General features: G+C 43.1%; 1 protein-coding gene across 1 annotated transcript in view; it reads left to right on the plus strand.

The window, feature by feature from the left end:
- The first annotated feature begins 10,093 nt into the window (after positions 1–10,093).
- SLC25A24 (solute carrier family 25 member 24) overlaps positions 10,094–19,685 on the plus strand; it is a 48,202-nt gene continuing 38,610 nt past the window's right edge. The window contains exon 1 of the mRNA XM_038541163.1: positions 10,094–10,299. Coding sequence (XP_038397091.1) covers positions 10,117–10,299 — 183 coding nt within the window. The 5' untranslated portion in view covers positions 10,094–10,116. The remainder of the gene's footprint in view (positions 10,300–19,685) is intronic.

A 19,685-nucleotide genomic window follows, 5' to 3' on the forward strand; every position in this document is an offset into this window, starting at 1 on the left:
TTTAAAAATATTTGTTTAAATATAACAGTACAATATTATGCAGTTTTTTAAAATGTTGATATAGGAGAATATTAATGACATGGGAAAGTGTATATACTAAATCAGTTAGGAAAAGCAGTACTCAAAACATTATATATAATTTGACATTATTCAAGAAGAAATATGCAATAAAGCAGACATAAAAAAGAGAGTTGGTAGGGGTAGGGGAGAGATAGAGAGAGGTTACTGTATCTAAATTAAATTCCTGGACAGTGAGCTCATGAGTATCTGTCTTCTATGATTTTCTATATTTTTCACACAATAAATATGTATCAGTTTTGCAGTCAGAAATGAAATTACAAAGGTCATTTAAAAATAGTGAAAGAAATTATAAAGGAGAGATTTCTTTTTAAGATTTTATTTTTTTAAGTAATCTCTACATTCAATGTGGGGCTTGAACCTAAAACCCTGAGATCCAGAGTTGCACGCTCCACCAACTGAGCCAGCCAAGTGCCCCCATAAAGGAGAGAATTTTAAGGTAGCTGAAAAAATTGTAACAGTTGGCTAATGAGTTTGGCTAATGAAGCTCCTTTGTTTTTTTGTCTTTTTGTGTTTTTTTAAGATTATAATATTTATTCATGAGAGACACAGAGAGGGAGAGAGAGAGGCAGAGACACAGGCAGAGGGAGAAGCAGGCTCCATGTAGAGAGCCCAACGTGGGACTCCATCATGGGTCTCCAGGATCACCCCCTGGGCTGAAGGTGGCGCTAAACCACTGAGCCACCCGGGCTGCCCAAGCTCCCTTGTTAAGAATAAATGCCTTAAACATAATTTAAAAAGAGTAAAAATGTAAGGATAAAATAAGCATAATTTATTCGTTTATTTATTATTTTAATTCTTTTAGGGAGGAGGTAGGGCAGAGGGCGAGGGAGAGAGAATCTTGGCAGGTTCCATGCCCAGTGGGGAGCTGATACAAGGCTTGATGTCACAACTCTGAGATCATGACCTGAGCCAAATTCAAAAGTTGGACACTTAGCAGACTGAGCCACCCAAGGAGCCCCTAATCCAGTTTTTAAAACTTAGTAATTTTATAATAATTGATTCTTAGTCATCACATCTCTCATAAGTAACCTTTGTTCTCCTAGGAAGAGGATGGTAATAACTCAAGGCAAGCTGAAGTGTTCAGAATGTTGTATATTTACTCACCCTGTCAGGTCACAAAAGGCTACCAGGAAGTCTGTGCAGGATGTTGTGTGGGCAGCAGGAAGTTCTTCTGAGATTTAACAAATAAATTTGGCTAAAGAAAATTCAAACAGGTGCACATCGTGGCCAGCCTTACTCCATTCATTCATGTACATTCTGGATGACTGTAGCCAAGTCATAATTAGATCAGTAATGATTTGTATAATCCACATACAATTCAATTGTATTTAATTCAATGACAAAATGAAAAAGAATGGCCTCCATTTTCTATTTCTGGTTTTTATTGGTAGCAGTGTTAGGTTTTTAGAGCAGTACACTTATTTTTTAGGCAAGCATTTCTGGTTTGAAATTTTTCAGAGAGGTTATAATGGCTTTTGGTGCTGTAGTATATCCCAAACAATTTATGATTATGATGTATGGTCTCAAATAAAATATATTGCCTTCAATATAACTCTTCAGTCTGCAGAGGAAGGGACAGTAAGGTTTTGCTCCCCTCCTCCAATAACAACAATTTAGAATAAGGAAGTGCTTTATAGTGTATTACTCATGATTCTTCCCCTAGCCCTTGGAGAGAGGCAGAGCAGGTATTATTAACCGAGTCTTGTCCATGAAAAACCTGGAGCTCAGAGATTTTAGCTAAGTAAGTTTGCTGGAAGTTAAAAATGTCTAAGAAGAACATGGGAACTAAGGTGGTGTTTAGAAAGGACATGGTTATTGGGGCCAGATCTCTATGAATGTGAGTCCTGGCCATTTGGGAAGGTCAATCTCGATGATAGTTTTCACATATGTAAAGAAAAAGTTTTTATTTCCTGCTTTGGAGGATTGCCATGAGACTTAAAGGAGAATAAAATCTGTAGGTTATCTAGAATTTAGGACATTTCTCTAACAGCTGTCTCCATTCATTTCTCTTAAATATCTCTATACTCACTGAGGCCTTTGCAGCTGAATGTTTTAAGTTGAAGCATAACTTATGGGGTGGAATTACTAGACCACTTAACTGTGTTTCCCAGAGTCACTTTGGTTCTTCCTTTGCTCTACGTGAAATTTAGGGCAAGTCCCACAACTTCTCTGATTGCTTCCAGTTAGCAAGATGTTCTTCAATAAAGTAATTAATATGTTCAGTGCAGTGTGGTCATCACAACTTCAGTCTCTATGTAAAGGTAAGTAACCTCTCCCTCTCCCTTTGCTCAGGCGGGCTGTGATGACAGGGCTGTGATGACTGAGCTGGGTGTGTTTGGTTTCTTCTCTCCACCCCTTCCACCCCCTGCGGAGGACTCTTCTTTCTCTAGCCTGTGAGCCCCATAAGAGTCACAATAGACTGGAAAGGAGAGCAAAGGGCCAGGAGGCGGGTTCTTATGTGACTAACGTACTGATAGGAGCCGCCCTGAGATCTTTCTCTAATGGGGAGGCTCCCCACCCCACCCGGGCACTAGGAATCTGTCTTCTATAGTTTCTTGTTGGGTGTCATGCACTCTCCCAGGCTGGTTACTTATGTTTCCTTCTTCCATCTCCACACAACTGATGGTGCCTCCACCTACCTCTCTTTCCTGATGAAGTTTATCTCTAAATTCAGACAGCCACTCAGCCCTTTCAGACAGGACCCGAGACAGCACAGCTGTTCCCTGTGGCAGCGCCTTGCACAGCCCACATCTGGTACAGAGAAACATTCATACGTCTTTGTTTCAACAGACTGTGTAGCTTGCCTAAGGCAGCAGCTCCTCTTTCACTTTACTGTAAGAGTAGTTAGCAGACATTCTGTAACCATCATCAGGTACCAGTCCACTGCGTCCATCACAGTCCACTGGGCCTCAAAACTCGTGAGACTTATCAAATTTCCAGGTCATCCCCCTGAAGCTCCTTGCTCTAAGCTGGAATGAGGGGTGCAGATCCGGCCCCCTAGGTGGAAGGTGGGGGTTAGAAAGGGGGGGTTCAGCACTGCAGCAGCTCTCTCCAAACATCCTCTTCTAATCCGACCCCTTTGACCCTCAGTATGGGTGACGCATTCAAGGTCACAAAACTGACTTTCTGCCACCACTTCCTTGGGAAATTCTGCATTATGGTCTTGTGTACCGTTTTGGAATAGGTTATCTCTTGTCTCAGTATCTTAATCTAAACTTCTATTTAACTGCCTGTTAATTCTGCATTACTTTATATAAAATTTATGTCCCTGTAGGTTGCTTATGAACTTAGCTTTTGTTAATTGAATTTCATCTTACCATTGACTTTAATAATAATTTCCGAGATGCTTTATTGCTTTTATCTGACTTGTTTTCAAGTGGAACTCACTTTTGGACATTTGACAAGTTAGATATAATCTGACACACTGAAACCCAAGTAAGTTAGACTTAATAAAGCAAATCTATCTGTACGTCTACATCCTCTTCCTGGAAATGCCCTCCTCACTGGGAGCTGCAGCACATTGACATAATCCTGGGCCCACGGATTGCTCCAGTGGTGAGCACCTAAACTCCTGAGGAGTCCCTGGTGAAGAGCTGGAGAACTTAGAACCAGAAAGAGTGTTGAGAAAGGCTCTCTCTGGTGCCTGAGGGAGCATGACATAAAATTGAGGGCTTTCGATGTCTGGAAAACTGATGTGTGCTGTGGGAGAAGATGGAAGCAGGAGCACAGATGGGAACAGAGACACAAGAGAGAGAATCTTCTTTTTTTTTTAAGATTTTATTTATTTATTCATGAGAATACACAGAGAGGAGAGAGAGAGAGGCAGAGACCCAGGCAGAGAGAGAAGCAGGCTCCATGCAGGGAGCCTGATGTGGGACTCGATCCCAGGTCTCCAGTATCAGGCCCTGGGCTGAAGGCGGCGCTAAACCACCTGAGCCACCCCGGCTGCCTGAAAGAGAGAATCTTGAGGATATTCCAGTTCATGGCTCTTGTCTCACCCACGTCCCCGATGCAGTCCTTCTCCTTTTGCGTAAGTTAAAACAGATTTCTGGCATTTGGGCTTTCCAAACGCTAGCTCCTTTTTTTTTTTTTTTTTTTAAAGATGTTATGTATTTATTAATGAGAGAAACAGAGAGAGGCAGAGACCCAGGCAGAGGGAGAAGCAGGCTCCCTATGGGGAGTCGGAGTCCGACGGGGGACTCCATGCCAGGACCCCGGGATCACGCCCTGAGCCAAAGGCAGATGCTCAACCACTGAGCCACCCAGGGCCCCCCAAATACTATCTCCTGATAGCCTACTAAGGTCTCTTAAATTTTTTTTTTTGAAAACAGAAAATATAAAAAATAGGTTTTAATTTGACTACAAATTTACTGCATACACACACAGGTAATATCCTGCCTTATACAGAGTCAACATCCAGAAGACGTTTGAAACTATGAAGACATTAAAAGGGAGGGTTAATTAAAATCGACAACAAGAACTAGTACTATAGCGACTTTTTAAAGTAGCCTACTTTGGCCATAGAAGGTTTCAGGTGTCACAAAAAGAACTTTAACTGGGCAGCCCAGCCTGGGGGAGCTCAGCAGTTTAGCGCTGCCTTTGGGCCCAGGGCCTGATCCTGGAGACCCGGGATCGAGTCCGGTGTCGGGCTCCCTGCATGGAGCCTGCTTCTCCCTCTGCCTGGGTCTCTGCCTCTCTCTCTGCGTGTGTGTCTCTCATGAATAAATAAGTAAAATCTTTTTTTTTTTTTTTTTTTTTTTAAGAGCTTTAACCATCTCATGGCGTCGTTTGGAGCACAAAGTTACGTTATCTACTTCAGGGCTTAAATAGATAACTGAGTCACTGAGGAATCATTCACAGGGGTTATAAAGTTCCTGATTCCAGAAGAACCTTTGACTTAGTTACCGACAGAAGCGTGCTGATGTGATGCGTTGTTTTGGCAATATATAAAATAACTTTCAAAGATGAATATATTAATTTCTTCTGTTGATCTACTTTAATTTTGTTAGAGTGCACAGTGAATGAATATGGACAGAGAATATTCTATAAGTGGAAAAAATGCTGTTACATCCGTTTAAAATGATTTTAGTTTGTATCTTTTGTGAGTATAGTTTAGGGACCCATAACTCTGTTGATGGCTAAGAAATAAAAAGACCCACTCACCTTCCTTCTTTCTTTCCATCCTCCTGCCTGAGCTCCCTCCCAGCCTCTAGTGGGCACCCGCCACCTTCATCTTAGGTTACAGCGCCCTCTACTGACGTGTTGGCACCATCACGGTAGTGGCTGCTTTTCCTTCAGGAGAACACCGCTTTGAAAGTGTACAAAAGAGACAAACTTTCTGCAAATTGAATTGCTCTCAAACCCCTTGAGACTTATTACAAACATCCAGGTACAGTCACGTTACTACAAAGAAACAAGTGATGGTGAGTTTGAAGACATCACAAAGACATAGACAAACTTTCACGTCTAAGACCTTTAAAATTTGAATATAAGTAGCACAAAGGCATGAAAGAAAAAACAGCAAGAACTTCCGTTTTAAAAATGAGCGATGAACACCTTAAAATGGGAAAAGAGGCATTAGAAATTTCTCTCTGCACAGCATAACTTTAAAAATGAATGTAGAGGGGGATCCCTGGGTGGCTCAGCGGTTGAGTCTGGGGGTGATCTTGGGGTCCCAGGATTGAGTCCCACGTCGGACTCCCTGCATGGAGCCTGCTTCTCCCTCTGCCTGGGTCTCTGTCTCTCATGAATAAACAAATAAAATCTTTAAAAAAATGAATGTAGAGGAGCCATTTAAAAATTGTTTTACAGATTCTTAATTTTATTGTTATTCATACAACCCAAACTTCTTGTAGCTATAAAACCCTGGAGGCAAGATTAAGTTATGTCTTGTCTCCTCTGACTAAATTGTATGCTCCATGGGAACAAAGACCCCTTTATATTTCTAGATCCAAAAATATTGAAAGCATGCATTCACGTCAATACCACTAATTCGAATGTAACACTAGAGTTCATCCTAGCATTCCCCTCTGCATATTTGTAACTCATTTCTCTGAGAGCAAGAAGCCTACTTCTCTTTATCCTCGATATATTTATTTATCGGCTCAAGCCCCCTGTATGTAACCAGCCTCCCAGCCCAGTAGGCTGCTGCCCTGCTTGGCCATCCCCTTTCTCTGAGCTTTGACCCAACCGGGTCCTTGAAGCAGTTCCTCAAGCCTGCTTCAAGGCTTTTGGCTGGTGATGAAGGAAGGAGGGGGATGGAAGGGAGGGTGGGGAGAGAGATGGATGGAGGCTTGACAGGCAAAAATAGCAGTATAGAATATTGATCCAATTTTCATAATTATTGATTCTTCAATAAATGTGCAACTTTTTTCATTTTAAATCTATCAGGCTTCAGAACATAATTTATATAAATTTTCACAAACTGAAGACATTTTAACACAGTCTGACAAAATTACTTACAAAGTGGTGAGGCATGTGGTTTTGAAGCCAGTTTGAACTTGACATAACTGTTTTGAAATGGGAAGTATTTACATGATTTAGTAATAATGACAAACTTTTAGTAATTAAGTGCCATGTTTTAATGATTGAGCTGTCTGCATTTACTTTTGGAGGCGTTGGGGTACTGGATAGGCTGAGCAAGAGACAGAATTCACCTTGTCATCTGGAAATCGGTCTCCTAAATGACTTGAAAAGTCTGAATATTCACTTAGCTTAATATGATAGAGTCAAAACTTAAAATGATTATCATCTTTCTAAAGACTACTAGGATATTCGAGTTTAAAATTCATTGTATGATAAAACTATCTTTCCAGTGATGGTGATGCCTTTATATTGAGCCAATTGAATTCTCTTACATACCCCACTTTGTAGTTGCTTAACTGTGAGGCAGCAGTGACTAGGATTTTGACATAGAGTTGGTCCTTTTGGAGAGACCGAGACTTGATCTTATTAGCACCGTACAATAACTACATGGTTCAGTAACCAAAAACGGTAAACTTGTTTACCAGCTAAAACTATGAACATGTAGAATGATCATTCAAGTGGATTCTTTCTAACTATAAGGTATTCAAAGCAGGTGCTCAAAGAGGCCTTTGAAGACAAAAATAGGTGAAATTGATAAAGTTTGAAGGTTGTCCCAACAGAAGATGGTAGTACTTAAGAAAGACAGGAACTGGGGAAAATAAGGGTGCCTTGGTGGCTGGGTTGAGCATCTGCCTTCGGCTCAGGTCGTGATCTTGGGGTTCTGGGATCGAGTCCCACATCGGGCTCCCTGCAGGGAGCCTGCTTCTCCGTCTGCCTGGGTCTCTGCTTCTCTCTGTGTGTCCCTCATGAATAAAATCTTTAAAAAAAGAAAAAAGAAAAAGAAAAGAAACTGGGAAAAATAGAGGCAAGCTGAGTTGGGCTGAACCCTCAACTTCTGTCCTGACCACAGAAATGAATTGGGTTAAGGAAACCTAAGTGAGTTCGGGGTTTCTCCTCTTGACCTCCACAGGAACCACTGGTCTTTGGGAATTATTAATAGAATTGGGTAGGGATGCCCTCTCTCATGCAGATGTTTAAATGTCTATGTAAAGTTTTATTCTCTCATGCAGGAAGTTGCTATTGTTGATTTTACCTTTATTCAGTACGGTAAAAATGTTTTCTTAATCTGTTGTGGGCGGATACTGTTATAAAATACAGTAAAAATGATTTATTAGAAAGTTGAAATTAAAAAGACAATCTGTAAGCTAGTATTAGACTCAACAAACGTAAAAGTACTCCATCAAAACTCCAATAAAGTTTCTAAATGCCTCCTCTTAATGTCTGATTTAGGTCATTGTGAACAGGTAACAGCTTGCAAACTGGCACAAGTGTACAAACCATACTTTGAGTGGTATTACTTTATACCAGCAGAGCATCTCAGACTTTAATGTAGCAAAGGATCACCTAAGGCTCTTGCATTAAGTGCAACTCTGGGGTGGTCCTGAGACTATTTCCTAAGAAGCTCCCAAATGATACCGATGGTGCTGGTCTGCAACCATAGCTTTGAGTAACACATCATAAACATCATAAATAGTTTTGATTTTTACAGTGATTTTTTTTTAAAGATTTTATTTCTTTATTCATGAGAGACACAGCGAGAGAGGCAGAGACATAGGCAGAGGGAGAAGCAGGCTCCCTTCCAGAGCCTGATGCAGGAGGGACTCAATCCCAGGACCCCAGGATCACGACCTGAGCGGAAGGCAGACGCTCAACCACTGAGCCACCCAGGTGCCGTTACAGTGAATTCTTATTCTATTTTACTCACGTTTAAGTCAGGTAGGTACTAATTAAAGTCACATTTATTGAGGTCTGATTTCCACAGAGTAAAATTAAACATTAAATAATTAAAATTAGTGTACAGTGCTGTTCATTTTAACAAAGTCACACAGTTGTATAACCACCAGCATAATAAAAACCTAAACAGTTTCATCACCCCTCAAAGCTACCTTATGCTCTTACATGTAGTCAATACCTCCCACCCCGCAGCCCCTGGCAACCGTGGATCTGGTTTCTGTCCCTATACTTTTGCGTTTTCCAAAATGCCAGGTAGTGCATTGTATAGTAGTTTATTCCTTTTTATCACTAAGTAGTGTTCCATTGTATAAAAGCGACTCAGGCTGCGTTTTTGTGTGAACATAAATTTTCTCAGTCAAAATTTTGACAGGCAATTCCTGTAATGACTACAAGAAAAAAAGCATTCAAGTCTTGGAGGACTGTTTCAAGCAGCCTCTCTTCGAGTACAGAGCATCCGCAGTGGAGGTTAAAAGGGATTTTTAAAGACAGATAGAAACTTTGAAGGCTTTTCCAAAGGAAGAGGGTAATCCTTAGCAAGACTGGAAATCGGAAGCAATATAAAGAAATAAGTTGGTCTCATAGTGATTTAACTAAACAGGCAATCCTCATACAACATACAACTGTGTTATGAGGCCGATATTCATACTCTGATTTTACGGATGAGGGAGGTTACATACAATGGTCTCGACCCGGAGCAAAAATTTGGAAAACAGGAAGAAAAACTTTTGAAATTCAATTCAAATTTGAAATTGAAATTCAAATTATTGAAGCCTAGTGCTCAAAATTTGGCTCTAGGTTTGGGCATTTTGTCTGTCCAGGCAATACATGTGTGCCTATCTTCAGATTTGAAAAACCTGCTCTCGTTACGCTACGGCTCAGAACCCGGGCACCTCCTACTTCCCAAGGTCGGTGGTAGGAAGTGAGCCCCAGGCCTCGCCCCTGCGCTCTTCCTGAGAGAGGCCCGAGGTTTCCCTGCCGAGCGCTTTTGGCAAATGCTCCCTGGGATTTATCAGGGTTCGGATCATACTAAGCTGTAGAGCAAAGGAGATCCCTGGTTTTACCACCCCCTGCCTGGATGAACCTTGATCCAAAGAGCCTTGAGTTTCTCCGTCTTTTGCCCCCAGCTCTACTGAGGTATAAGTGAAGTATAATGCCTAGTGGTTTTAGGTGTTCCTTTTTTTTTTTTTTTTTTTTATTAATTGCTTTCAGATTTAGCTCCTCTGCTTCTTCCAGCAGAATTCCCACCCCAGGTGCAAACACCCAACTTCCTCATTTTTGTCAGTGGAAACCAGGCCCAGAGATGCGGTACCCCTGGAGCCACGGGAGGCAGTGGGGGCGCCGCCGTGCCGGGGCCTGCGCGGGGGACGACCCCGGGCGCTCGGGGGGGTGGGGGAGGGGCTCGCGGCCGGGACCCCGGCTTCGCAGCGCCCTCGCCTCCCGCTCCTTCCCCGGGGCCCGCTCCCCTCCCCCCTCCCCCCTCCCCGGGGGCGGGCGCCGCGCAGGCTCCTCCCGAGACGGGCGCGGCCACTCCCTGCGCCGGCCGGGCGGGGTCGGGGGCTCGGCTCCTGCGCCCTCGCCGCCCGCCGACGACGCGCGGGGCCTCGTCTCCCTCCCCCGGGCCGCGCGGGTCCTCGCCTCCCCCCCGGCCCTCCCCCCTGCCCGCCTCCCCCTCTCCCCGCCGCGCCCCCCCCGGGCCGGGCCGCCGCGCCCCCGACCATGCTCGGCCGCTTGCGGGGCTCCGTGGCGCCCACGGCGGCCTGCCAGGACGCGGAGCGGCGGACGCGCTACGAGGCCCTGTTCCAGCAGCTGGACCACAACCGGGACGGCGTGGTGGACGTGGGCGAGCTGCAGGAGGGGCTGCGGAGCCTGGGCATCCCCCTGGGCCGCGAGGCCGAGGAGGTGGGGCGCGGGCGCGGCGGGAGGCGGGGGGGGCGCGGCGGGGAGAGGGGGAGGCGGCGGGGACCGTGGGCGCCACCCGGCGGGCCCCGAGGTCGGGCCCCGCGCCGCTCCCCGGCCGAACCCGGCGCCGCAGCCCCGCCTGCCGCGGTCTTTCCGGGGGGAATTCGTGCACGAGCGCCGTGGCCCGCTGAGACCACAGTACTTTTGGTCTGAATGCATCCGGGGCCCTGGTTGCAAAATGTGATCACAAAGAATTTTTTTTTTTTTAACTCTCAGCTTTTGCCAATACTTAATCATACTTCTGTTTGGTTCTGGCCTCGTTGCTGTCGGGCTTCCGCGGGCCCCGGGTCCTGTAGGAGGCTCGCACTTTGCATCCCTTAGAGGCCTCCGGGTCTGGTGCTGCAGAACTTTGGAGACCCAGTCGCCTGTCTCCTCCGCGGCCTGTCAAGAGAGGCAACAGCCCATGGCTTAAGACCTTCTTAATGTCCTGAGCAATTGATCTGAAGGGTTGGCCTGTCGCTGAGCTGCAGCTTCAACTTCTCTGAGTCATTTTAATTGTCCCTGAAGTTCAGCGCCTCTAGCAGGGTGGAGATACTTGGAACCTCTCCAACCCTTCTGAAACGTCAGAGGACATTCCCTAGTCCAAGAGGGAAGGGGATTAAACTCCAAGAGCCAGCAACTGTTTCACAGTTCTATTTTAAGCTACTCGTTCGATGTCTTTAGTAGTTCCAGGTTCCTTTAGTTTATTTACTGTTTCTTATTGAATCAGATTTAGTAAGTTACGATTTTCAGAAAACTGTTTATTTATCCAAGGTTCGTGATATTCACTTATGATTTTTAAAAAGTTCGACTATATGTGTAGTGATATACTCTATTTCATTTGATATCGAGCTCCACCCTTACTCCCCTTTCAATCTTGCCAAAGATTTGTCTATTTTATTTATACTTTGAAAGAACCAACTTTTGGGCCTTTTTTTAAAAAAAAATATTTTGTGTATTCATGAGACACACACAGAGAGAGGCAGACACAGGCAGAGGGAGAAGCAGGCTTCCCCATGGGGAGGGGAGCCCGATGTAGGACTCGATCCCAGGATCACAACCTGAGCCAAAGGCAGATGCTCAACCACTGAGCCGAGCCACCCAGGCGTCCCTTACTTTTGGTACTTTTTGTTGATGGTCTCTCTTTAATTTTTTTCTCATTATGTTTGTGTATTTCCTTCTACTTTCTTTGGGTTTACTCATTTGCTCTCTAATTTTTTAGTTGAATGCCTGATTCCTTAGTTTTGAGCTCCAGTATCCCTTTACTCACTTCTTTAGCCACATCCCACAAGTTTGTATTTTATTTACTTCCAAGTATTTTCTAATTTCCAATGTGATTTCATCTTTGATCCATGATTTATTTAAATGTGTGCTTTTCAGTTTCCAAAGACATACTTTTTCAGTTCTCTGAAAATATGAATAAGATAGATAAGCCTCTGGCAAGTTTAATTAATAAAATATGAACTCAAAAACAGGAATAAAAAATGTGTTTGGTTCTCCAGAATTTATATGTGAACAAATTATAAAGTTCTATAAAATCATGTGTATGCATAGAATAGGATAGCATGTATTTATCACAATCATATATATTTTATTTATTTTTCTTTAAAATATTTTATTTATTTATTCATGACGGACACAGAGAGAGAGAGAGAGAGAAGCAGGCTCCATGCAGGGAGCCTGACGTGGGACTCGATCTCGGATCGAGGGATCCACTCCAGGATCACGCCCCAGGCTGAAGGTGGCACTAAACCGCTGAGCCACCAGGGCTGCCTGCAATCATATGTATTTTATGCATAAGCATATGTACCCATATATAATATCACTCTTTGTGCTTATATTAGATCTTATTAACTAATCCCAGGACTCTTTTGACTGGTACCTTCTTCAATAAAAGGTTAGTAAAGGCTACTTATGGATGATGGGAGTTAAATTTTTACTTTTTTCTTCACAATTTTTGTATTATTTCAACTTTTAAAAGTAATTATATGTTGTTATTGTTAGGGGGGGAAAGAAGAGGGTTTTATTTTTATAAACATCACCTCCTCTGAGATAAGCCTTTCCAGACCACCCTCTCTAAGAGTTGATCACACCCTACTACCTGTAGGTCCTTGGTCTCACATGTCACTACTGTTATAATTTTTAAAAGGTATTATTTTTAGTTATCCACTGTACCCTCCACTGAGACCAAGCATCTCAAAGATGAGGGTCACATCTTAGTCATCTAGGCAGAGTAATGCACGCAGACTTAGGACTGTGATTTCAAACAGCCTAAATAAGGAAGAGGCTTATGTGAGGAAAATTACAGAAAAAAAAAGATAAAAATTTAATTGTAAAGTAGTTGTTAGTGCTTCTATTTTTATCATGTATAGGACAAGATGACCAAAAAACTTCCTATTGGAAGATATCAAGAAATGCTGTATAAAATAAGATAGTTTTTTTAAATGAAGACTATTTTTTAAAAGCAGTTAAGTTTAATTGAGAGGATGTTACAGAGATTTCCCATATATCATCTGCCCTTGCGTATCACATGTACAATCTCCCCCATTGTCAGCCTCACTCAACAGAATGGTGCTTTTTTTTTTTTAAACTAAGGGTGAACCTACATTGACACATCATTATCACCCAAAGCCCATAGCTTACCTGAGGGTTCACTCTTGATGTTGTACATTCTCCAGGTTTGGACAGAAGTGTAATGACACGTATCCATCATACAGAAGATTTTCACTGCCCTAAAAATCCCGTGCCCTGCCTATTGACCCTTGCCCCTCAACTGCTGATTTTTTTATTGGCTCCATAGTTTTGCCAGGTAAACATCTTTTTACCTGCATAAGAAAATAAGAAAAAGCCAATCAAACTGTCTGGGTTTAAATCTTAGTTCTGCTACTTACTAGTTAACTCTGGACAATTTTCTTTTTCTTTTTTTAATTGAAGCATGGTTGACACACGGTGTTACATTAATTTCAGGTGTACAACATAGTGATTTGACAGCTCTATGGGTTCTGCTGTGCTCACCACAAGTGTAGATTATGACCTGTCCTCATACAGCGCTCCTACAGTGCTATCAGCTCTCTTCCCTGTGCTGTGCCTTTCATCCCCATGACTTACTCCACAACTGGAAGCCTCTACCTCCCACTCCCCTTCACCCATTTTGCCAGTATCCCCACCCTTCTCTGGGTTTTCTCTGAGTTTTCTTCATCTCTCTAGGTCCAATTTCCTCAACTGTGACAGAGGCAACACTAGTACCTATCTTAGAGGGTTATTGTGAAGAATAAATGAATTAAAATATGTAAAGTACTTAGAAAAATGCCTGGTACCTAATAAGCAATCAATTAACCGTTAATTACCGTTAATTACATCACTACCGAAAGAGGGCAAAGACTCCCTCTATGATTGTGGATTTGCCAACTTTTGTTTATAATTGTGTCAATTTCCCCTTTTATATATATATTTTTAAAAATATATTTTATTTATTTATTCCTGAGAGACACAGAGAGAGGCAGAGAGAGAAGCAGGCTCCATGCCTGGAGCCCCACGTGGGACTCAACCCCGGGTCTCCAGGATCACGCCCTGGGCTGAAGGCAGCACTAAACGGCTGAGCCACCTGGGCTGCCCTCCCCTTTTATATTTTAAAAAGAGACTATATAGTGAACTCTACTACTGATGTATTCAAATGTAGCATTTGAGTATCCTCCTGGTGAAACAATCCTTTTAACAATATACTTTTTTTTGCCTATCCTTATAGCTTAGTTTTCAAATTCCTGAATTACTACCAGAGTGTTGCCCTCAAACAGTTATTTCCCAGGTCACCACTGGGAAATTGCCAGCACTGCGCTCCCACCTTGTGTAAGACATTATTCTTGCCTCATACTCTACTCAGGTCTCTGCCAGTTGGGTGGTGAGTGAGCCAGTTTCCAAATCCCATGTTACCACCTCTGGTGTTGGACTACTCTCTTGGTATTGTCAGTTCTAGTCTTCTGAGGAGCAGAAACCAAGATGGGACTGGGTGTGCAAAAGGTTCATTGGGAGAAATGCTTGTGATGGGTAAGAGAAAGGAGAAAATATGTAAGTCAGGGGGGAAGGCGGTTTAAGACCATGAGTGTATTATGTGGCGATTTCATGCCTGTGGACCAGGCATTCCATGAGCCAGGTAGTGGTGCTATCTAAGCATCTGTGGGTAGGAGAGGGAAACCCTTACCTGAAGAGGAATCTGTTCCTGTAGGCATGAGCCAGTACCCCTTTCAGAACAGGAGGCCTCAATGTAACTGAATTTCCACCTGGTGACTGGTTGATCTTCTTGAAGAATAGTGTCATGTCGGTGGCTGACAGGGGCCAGGTCATGAAAGACATTTGGGGCCTGCTGAGTGGTTTGGATTTTATATGAATAATGGGAGCCTTAGGAAGTTTTAAGTAAGAGAGGGACAAAGGCAGACTTAGGTTTTAGGAAGATCACTCTGGTGGCTGTGTGGAAATAGATGGAGGAAGAGAGGGTGTTGAGGCAGGCCTGGGAAACAGTAGCCAACCAAATACTTGGAATTAGGATTACATGGTCAGTCGGGGGGGGGGGGGGGGGGTTGAGATTTCAGCAGCATAAATCAAGGATTTGCATAATGTCAAGGATGGGGGAGACTATCTACTTGAGTATCTAGAAATGAGAACTGAGGTGACTCTTCAAGGGATGACTTCAAGATAATAGTTTGCATCTAAGACAGATAACTCAGCTAGATGTGAAATCCCTCTAAATTTCCACCTGATTTTATCTCCTCTCCATGTTTCCAAGCTTTTGTAATGAATTCAGCATTTAGAAGGGAGCAAATTTCTGTAGGCCTTCAATGGAAAAAAATATGAACTATAAAAGCAGAGTGTAGAAAAGAGGCATACAGAATACAGTAGCTAACTAACCATTACTAAGTGTTCCAAGAATACCCAGGGAGAAAAGGACTTCAAAGCAAGGTCTGCTTTTTAGAGTATTTTCTATTTTGTATACTTTCTCCTCCTTATTGTGTGTTTTTCATCAAAGGCCATGTTAGAATATTCTCAAGCACAGTGTCAATGTTGGGATATCATTTGAGGTACTCTAAGGAACAAGTTTTAGAACATTAAAGAATAGAGGAAAATCTGAATTTTAATTTACTCAGATGGAACTTGTGAGGAAAATAAACTGATGGAGAAGAGTCAGCAGTTTTAGCTGGAAGTATGCTTATTTTGTTTGAATTTAGGCTTGGGAGAATTTGGAGCAGGGCAGGGCCAAAAAAACAAACATTGCATCCCCCCCAACCCAAAAATTTCCCAGATGTAAGAATTAAGGCAGTAAAATGAAAAAAAGGGAATCTTGCCCAATAGGATTTTACAGGTATTTTTTTCTTCTCCAATCTTGGCATCATTTTAGTGGTTCCTCTTTTATTAGTGTGTGGAAGAGAAAGGGAGCCATATTTTGTAGAGTATAAAGGTATTCTGTGTTCAAGTTCAGAGCTGGCTGGCTTGACAGATGTGTTTAGTTGGCCTGGTAAATTACAGGCAGTTTTCTTTTTATTTATTTATTTTTAAGATTTTATTTATTTATTCATGAGAGACAGAGAGAGGCAGAGACACAGGCAGAGGGAGAAGCAGGCTCCCTGCAGGGAGCCCGATGTGGGACTTGATCCCAGGACCCAGGATCACGACCTGAGCCGAAGGCAGACACTCAACCACTGAGCCACCCAGGCACCTCAATTACAGGCAGTTTTATTTATTTATTTATTTATTATTATTATTATTATTATTATTATTATTATTTTTAGTTACAGGCAGTTTTAAAACTAAGTTGTTTGGGGTACTTGTGTGGTTCAGTCGGTTAAGTGTCCCACTCTTGATTTTGGCTCAGGTCATGATCTCAGCGTCCTGGGATCAAGTCATGCCTGGGGCTGCATGCTCAGGAGGAGTCGCCTTCTCTCCCTGTCCCTTTGTCCCTCCCATTCTTTCTTCGGGCATGTGTGCTCAAGCTCTTAATCTTTCTCTCTCTAAATAAATAAACCTTAAGCACACACACACACACACACACTCACACACACACACACACACACACACAAAACCCCTAAGTTGTTTGTCGTATTTTCATGTGTACAAACTCTTACTGTAACTTTCTTTTTTTTAAATTTTTTTTTAATTTTTATTTATTTACTTATGATAGTCACAGAGAGAGAGAGAGGCAGAGACACAGGCAGAGGGAGAAGCAGGCTCCATGCACCGGGAGCCCGATATGGGATTCTATCCTGGGTCTCCAAGATCGCGCCCTGGGCCAAAGGCAGGCGCCAAACCGCTGTGCCACCCAGGGATCCCTGTAACTTTCTTAAGAAATATTTGTCACCATCAGGGGCCTAAGACTATTAAAACAGAGCAAGAAGGGAAGCAGCATGGCCAATGAGTTCCATGCTTCCTATGACTGTTCAGGCTTGGTGAAGTAATTTAACCCATTACTTTACTTTCCTTATTCTTAAAATGCAAATATATTCCACGACTCCTGGACAGAGCTTTTATCAAGATCACATGTGACTGGATATGAAAATTGATGCAAAAAAGCCTTTAGAATCTGATGTCACAGGTACTAGATAACGGGCTCCTAGACTCTCTGTTCTCAGGGGTATCAAGTGTATGCTGAATGATTAGAAAGTGTCCGACAAGTGGCTGGACTGGGCAACCTAATTTAAGGGCTCTTCCAACTCTGATATTCTGTGATTATTTTGATTTTATATTTGTAACTACAGATGGGATAGTGTCACATACAAGGACAGTAGCTTAGCGAATGTGTATTGCTTTGAATGGAATTTCTTTTCGGGGTTTCACTCTGTGGCATAGTTCCTCTATTAACAAGAGGGCTTTATTTCATTAGCATTTCTGTTGTGAGAAACATAATTTCTAAAGGAAATACAATAGAGAGGTCATCGAGGTACCTTTTAAGGCATCATAGCAGGGAGATTATGGTATAAGAAAAACTGTGAATTCCCAATACACTTATGTCAAGTGTTCTAAAATACATTACATCGTACCTTTTGTGTTTTTCTCCTTATATCCTGAAATCTGATGTTATCCCTTCTTTGAGACTCTTTATTTTGGAAAGAATGAAAAAAATGGAAGAATTCTTTCATAAGGCATAAAATACCCTTTCCACTTAGCTGTTAGTCTCCTTCCCAAATCCCAACGTTTTGTTTCCCTGACTGGGCCACAATCATGGTCATTTGTCTCTTTATTTTCTTATCTCTGGTTGGTGTTGCTCTCACTCCCTCTTTTCCACCTGGTAAATTACTACCCGTTTGCTCAAGGCTTCAGCTCACCTATTTTGTAATTTTACCCTAGTGCAGTCAGAATTCTTTCTTCTATAAACATTCCAGTTAAGATGTTTAGAAGTAAATAAGCTACCACAAGGCAACACACTGTAAGGACGCTGCTTGACACCTTTTGACCACTCTGAGTTACAAAGATGTTATCTTTTTAAGGGTCACATAGGGTCCACTGAGAAGTCTGCATTGGACAGGATCTATGAAAACAGCAAGAGGATTTGTTGAGAAAGTTTGATGCCTCATTCTGAAATCTAGAATATCATATCTACTTCATTCTCTGGTGCAATGTGTGTAGTGGTTATTCCTATGAGCTGTGGAATCAGACCAGAGTTCACATGTTTTCACCATTTGCTACACTTGTGACTTTGGGTGAGCTCTTTAATACCCAGAAACCTATCCCAAATGCAAACTTGGCATGGGCAGAGCTACAGGGTAGTAGTACAAGTATTACATTCCTTCACTTAATATTTTGGAATAGTGCCAGACGCTGTTCAATGACCTGGGGATATAGTGGTGAACAAGACAGGTCCCTCAACTGTGTCCTCCCAACTTTCCGTAGAGGAGGTCTATTTGTGTTGGATGGGTGGGTATGGTAATTAGAAGCAAATGAGAAACAGGATAATTTTTAGTTTTTTAAAGATTTTATTTATTTATTCATGAGAGCCACAGAGAGAGAGGCAGAGACCCAGGCAGAGGGAGAAGCAGGCTCCCCGCAGGGAGTCTGGTGCAGGACTCGATCCCAGGACCCAGGATCATGACCTGAGCTGAAGGCAGATGCTCAACGACTGAGCCACCCAGGTGCCCCTAGGATCATTTTTAAAAGTAGAAAGCATTGTTGACTACAACAAAAATAGTTGCCCTTTAATTAGTTTAAGATCACCAACTGGATGTTTTGCTCCCTCCTATCAGTTGTGTAAAATTCTGTCAGTCTGTTTTCCTTGTTACTCTGGCCATGACTTGTCTTTCCTCCTTGGACCACTGGACCCTTGTGCCCCGCCTGGATGTCTATGTGCTGTGACTCCCTGGGACTCCGTGTCTTCTCTGCAGTGCACAGGGACCCCGCAGGCTGTACAGTTCTCTTGTGTGGGAGAATTTGTTGTTGATTGGGCCACAGCACGTCTTGTGAAACAGCATTAGATGTTTGCCACTGCCTAGTGGCTCTGGAGGGAAGTGTGCATTGCCAAGCCTGCGGTGGTACTTGGAGCCACCGGGTGCAGCCTCCTCCTGGGGCAGGCCTGTGGGTATTTCATGCGTGGGGCAGGCCCCTCTCTGTATGTTTGTCAGTACCTGACAGGATGAACGAGTAGAGCCAGAGCTAACAGATAACGGCCTGGTTAAATTTGCTTTGTGATTTTTTTTTTTAAATTTATTTTCTTGGAGTAGCTTTAGGTTCACAGAAGAACGAAGAGGAAGTCCTAGAGATTTCCTGTATACTCCCTGCCCCCACACATGAATCGCCTCCCCATTGTCAACATCCCCCCCAGCCTGTTACATGTGTTACGACTGATAAACCTGTATTGACACATCATCACCAAAAGTCCGTAGTTTGCCACAGGATTCCCTTTTGGTGGCATTCTCTGGGTTTGGATAGATGTATAGTGTGACCTGCGTCCATGTTTACAGTGTCATAGGGACTATATTTTCTCTGCCCTAAGAAAATCCCCAGGGTGCTGCCCATTCATTCCGCCACTCTCTCCCCCAAACCCCTGGCAACCACTGAGCTTTTTTTTTAATTTTTAAAAATTTTTTTATTTATTTATGACAGTCACACACACAGAGAGAGAGAGAGAGAGAGAGAGAGGCAGAGACACAGGCAGAGGGAGAAGCAGGCTCCATGCAGGGAGCCCGACGTGGGATTCGATCCCGGGTCTCCAGGATCGCGCCCTGGGCCAAAGGCAGGCGCCAAACCGCTGCGCCACCCAGGGATCCCCCACTGAGCTTTTTAATGTGTTCCTAGTTTTGCCTTTTCCAGAATGTCCTAAGCTGGGGTCCTATAGCATGCGGCCTTCCAGATTAGCTTCTTGCACTTAG

This window comes from Canis lupus, chromosome 6 (genome assembly GCF_011100685.1).
Source record: "Canis lupus familiaris isolate Mischka breed German Shepherd chromosome 6, alternate assembly UU_Cfam_GSD_1.0, whole genome shotgun sequence".
Classification (NCBI taxonomy): Eukaryota; Metazoa; Chordata; class Mammalia; order Carnivora; family Canidae; genus Canis; species Canis lupus.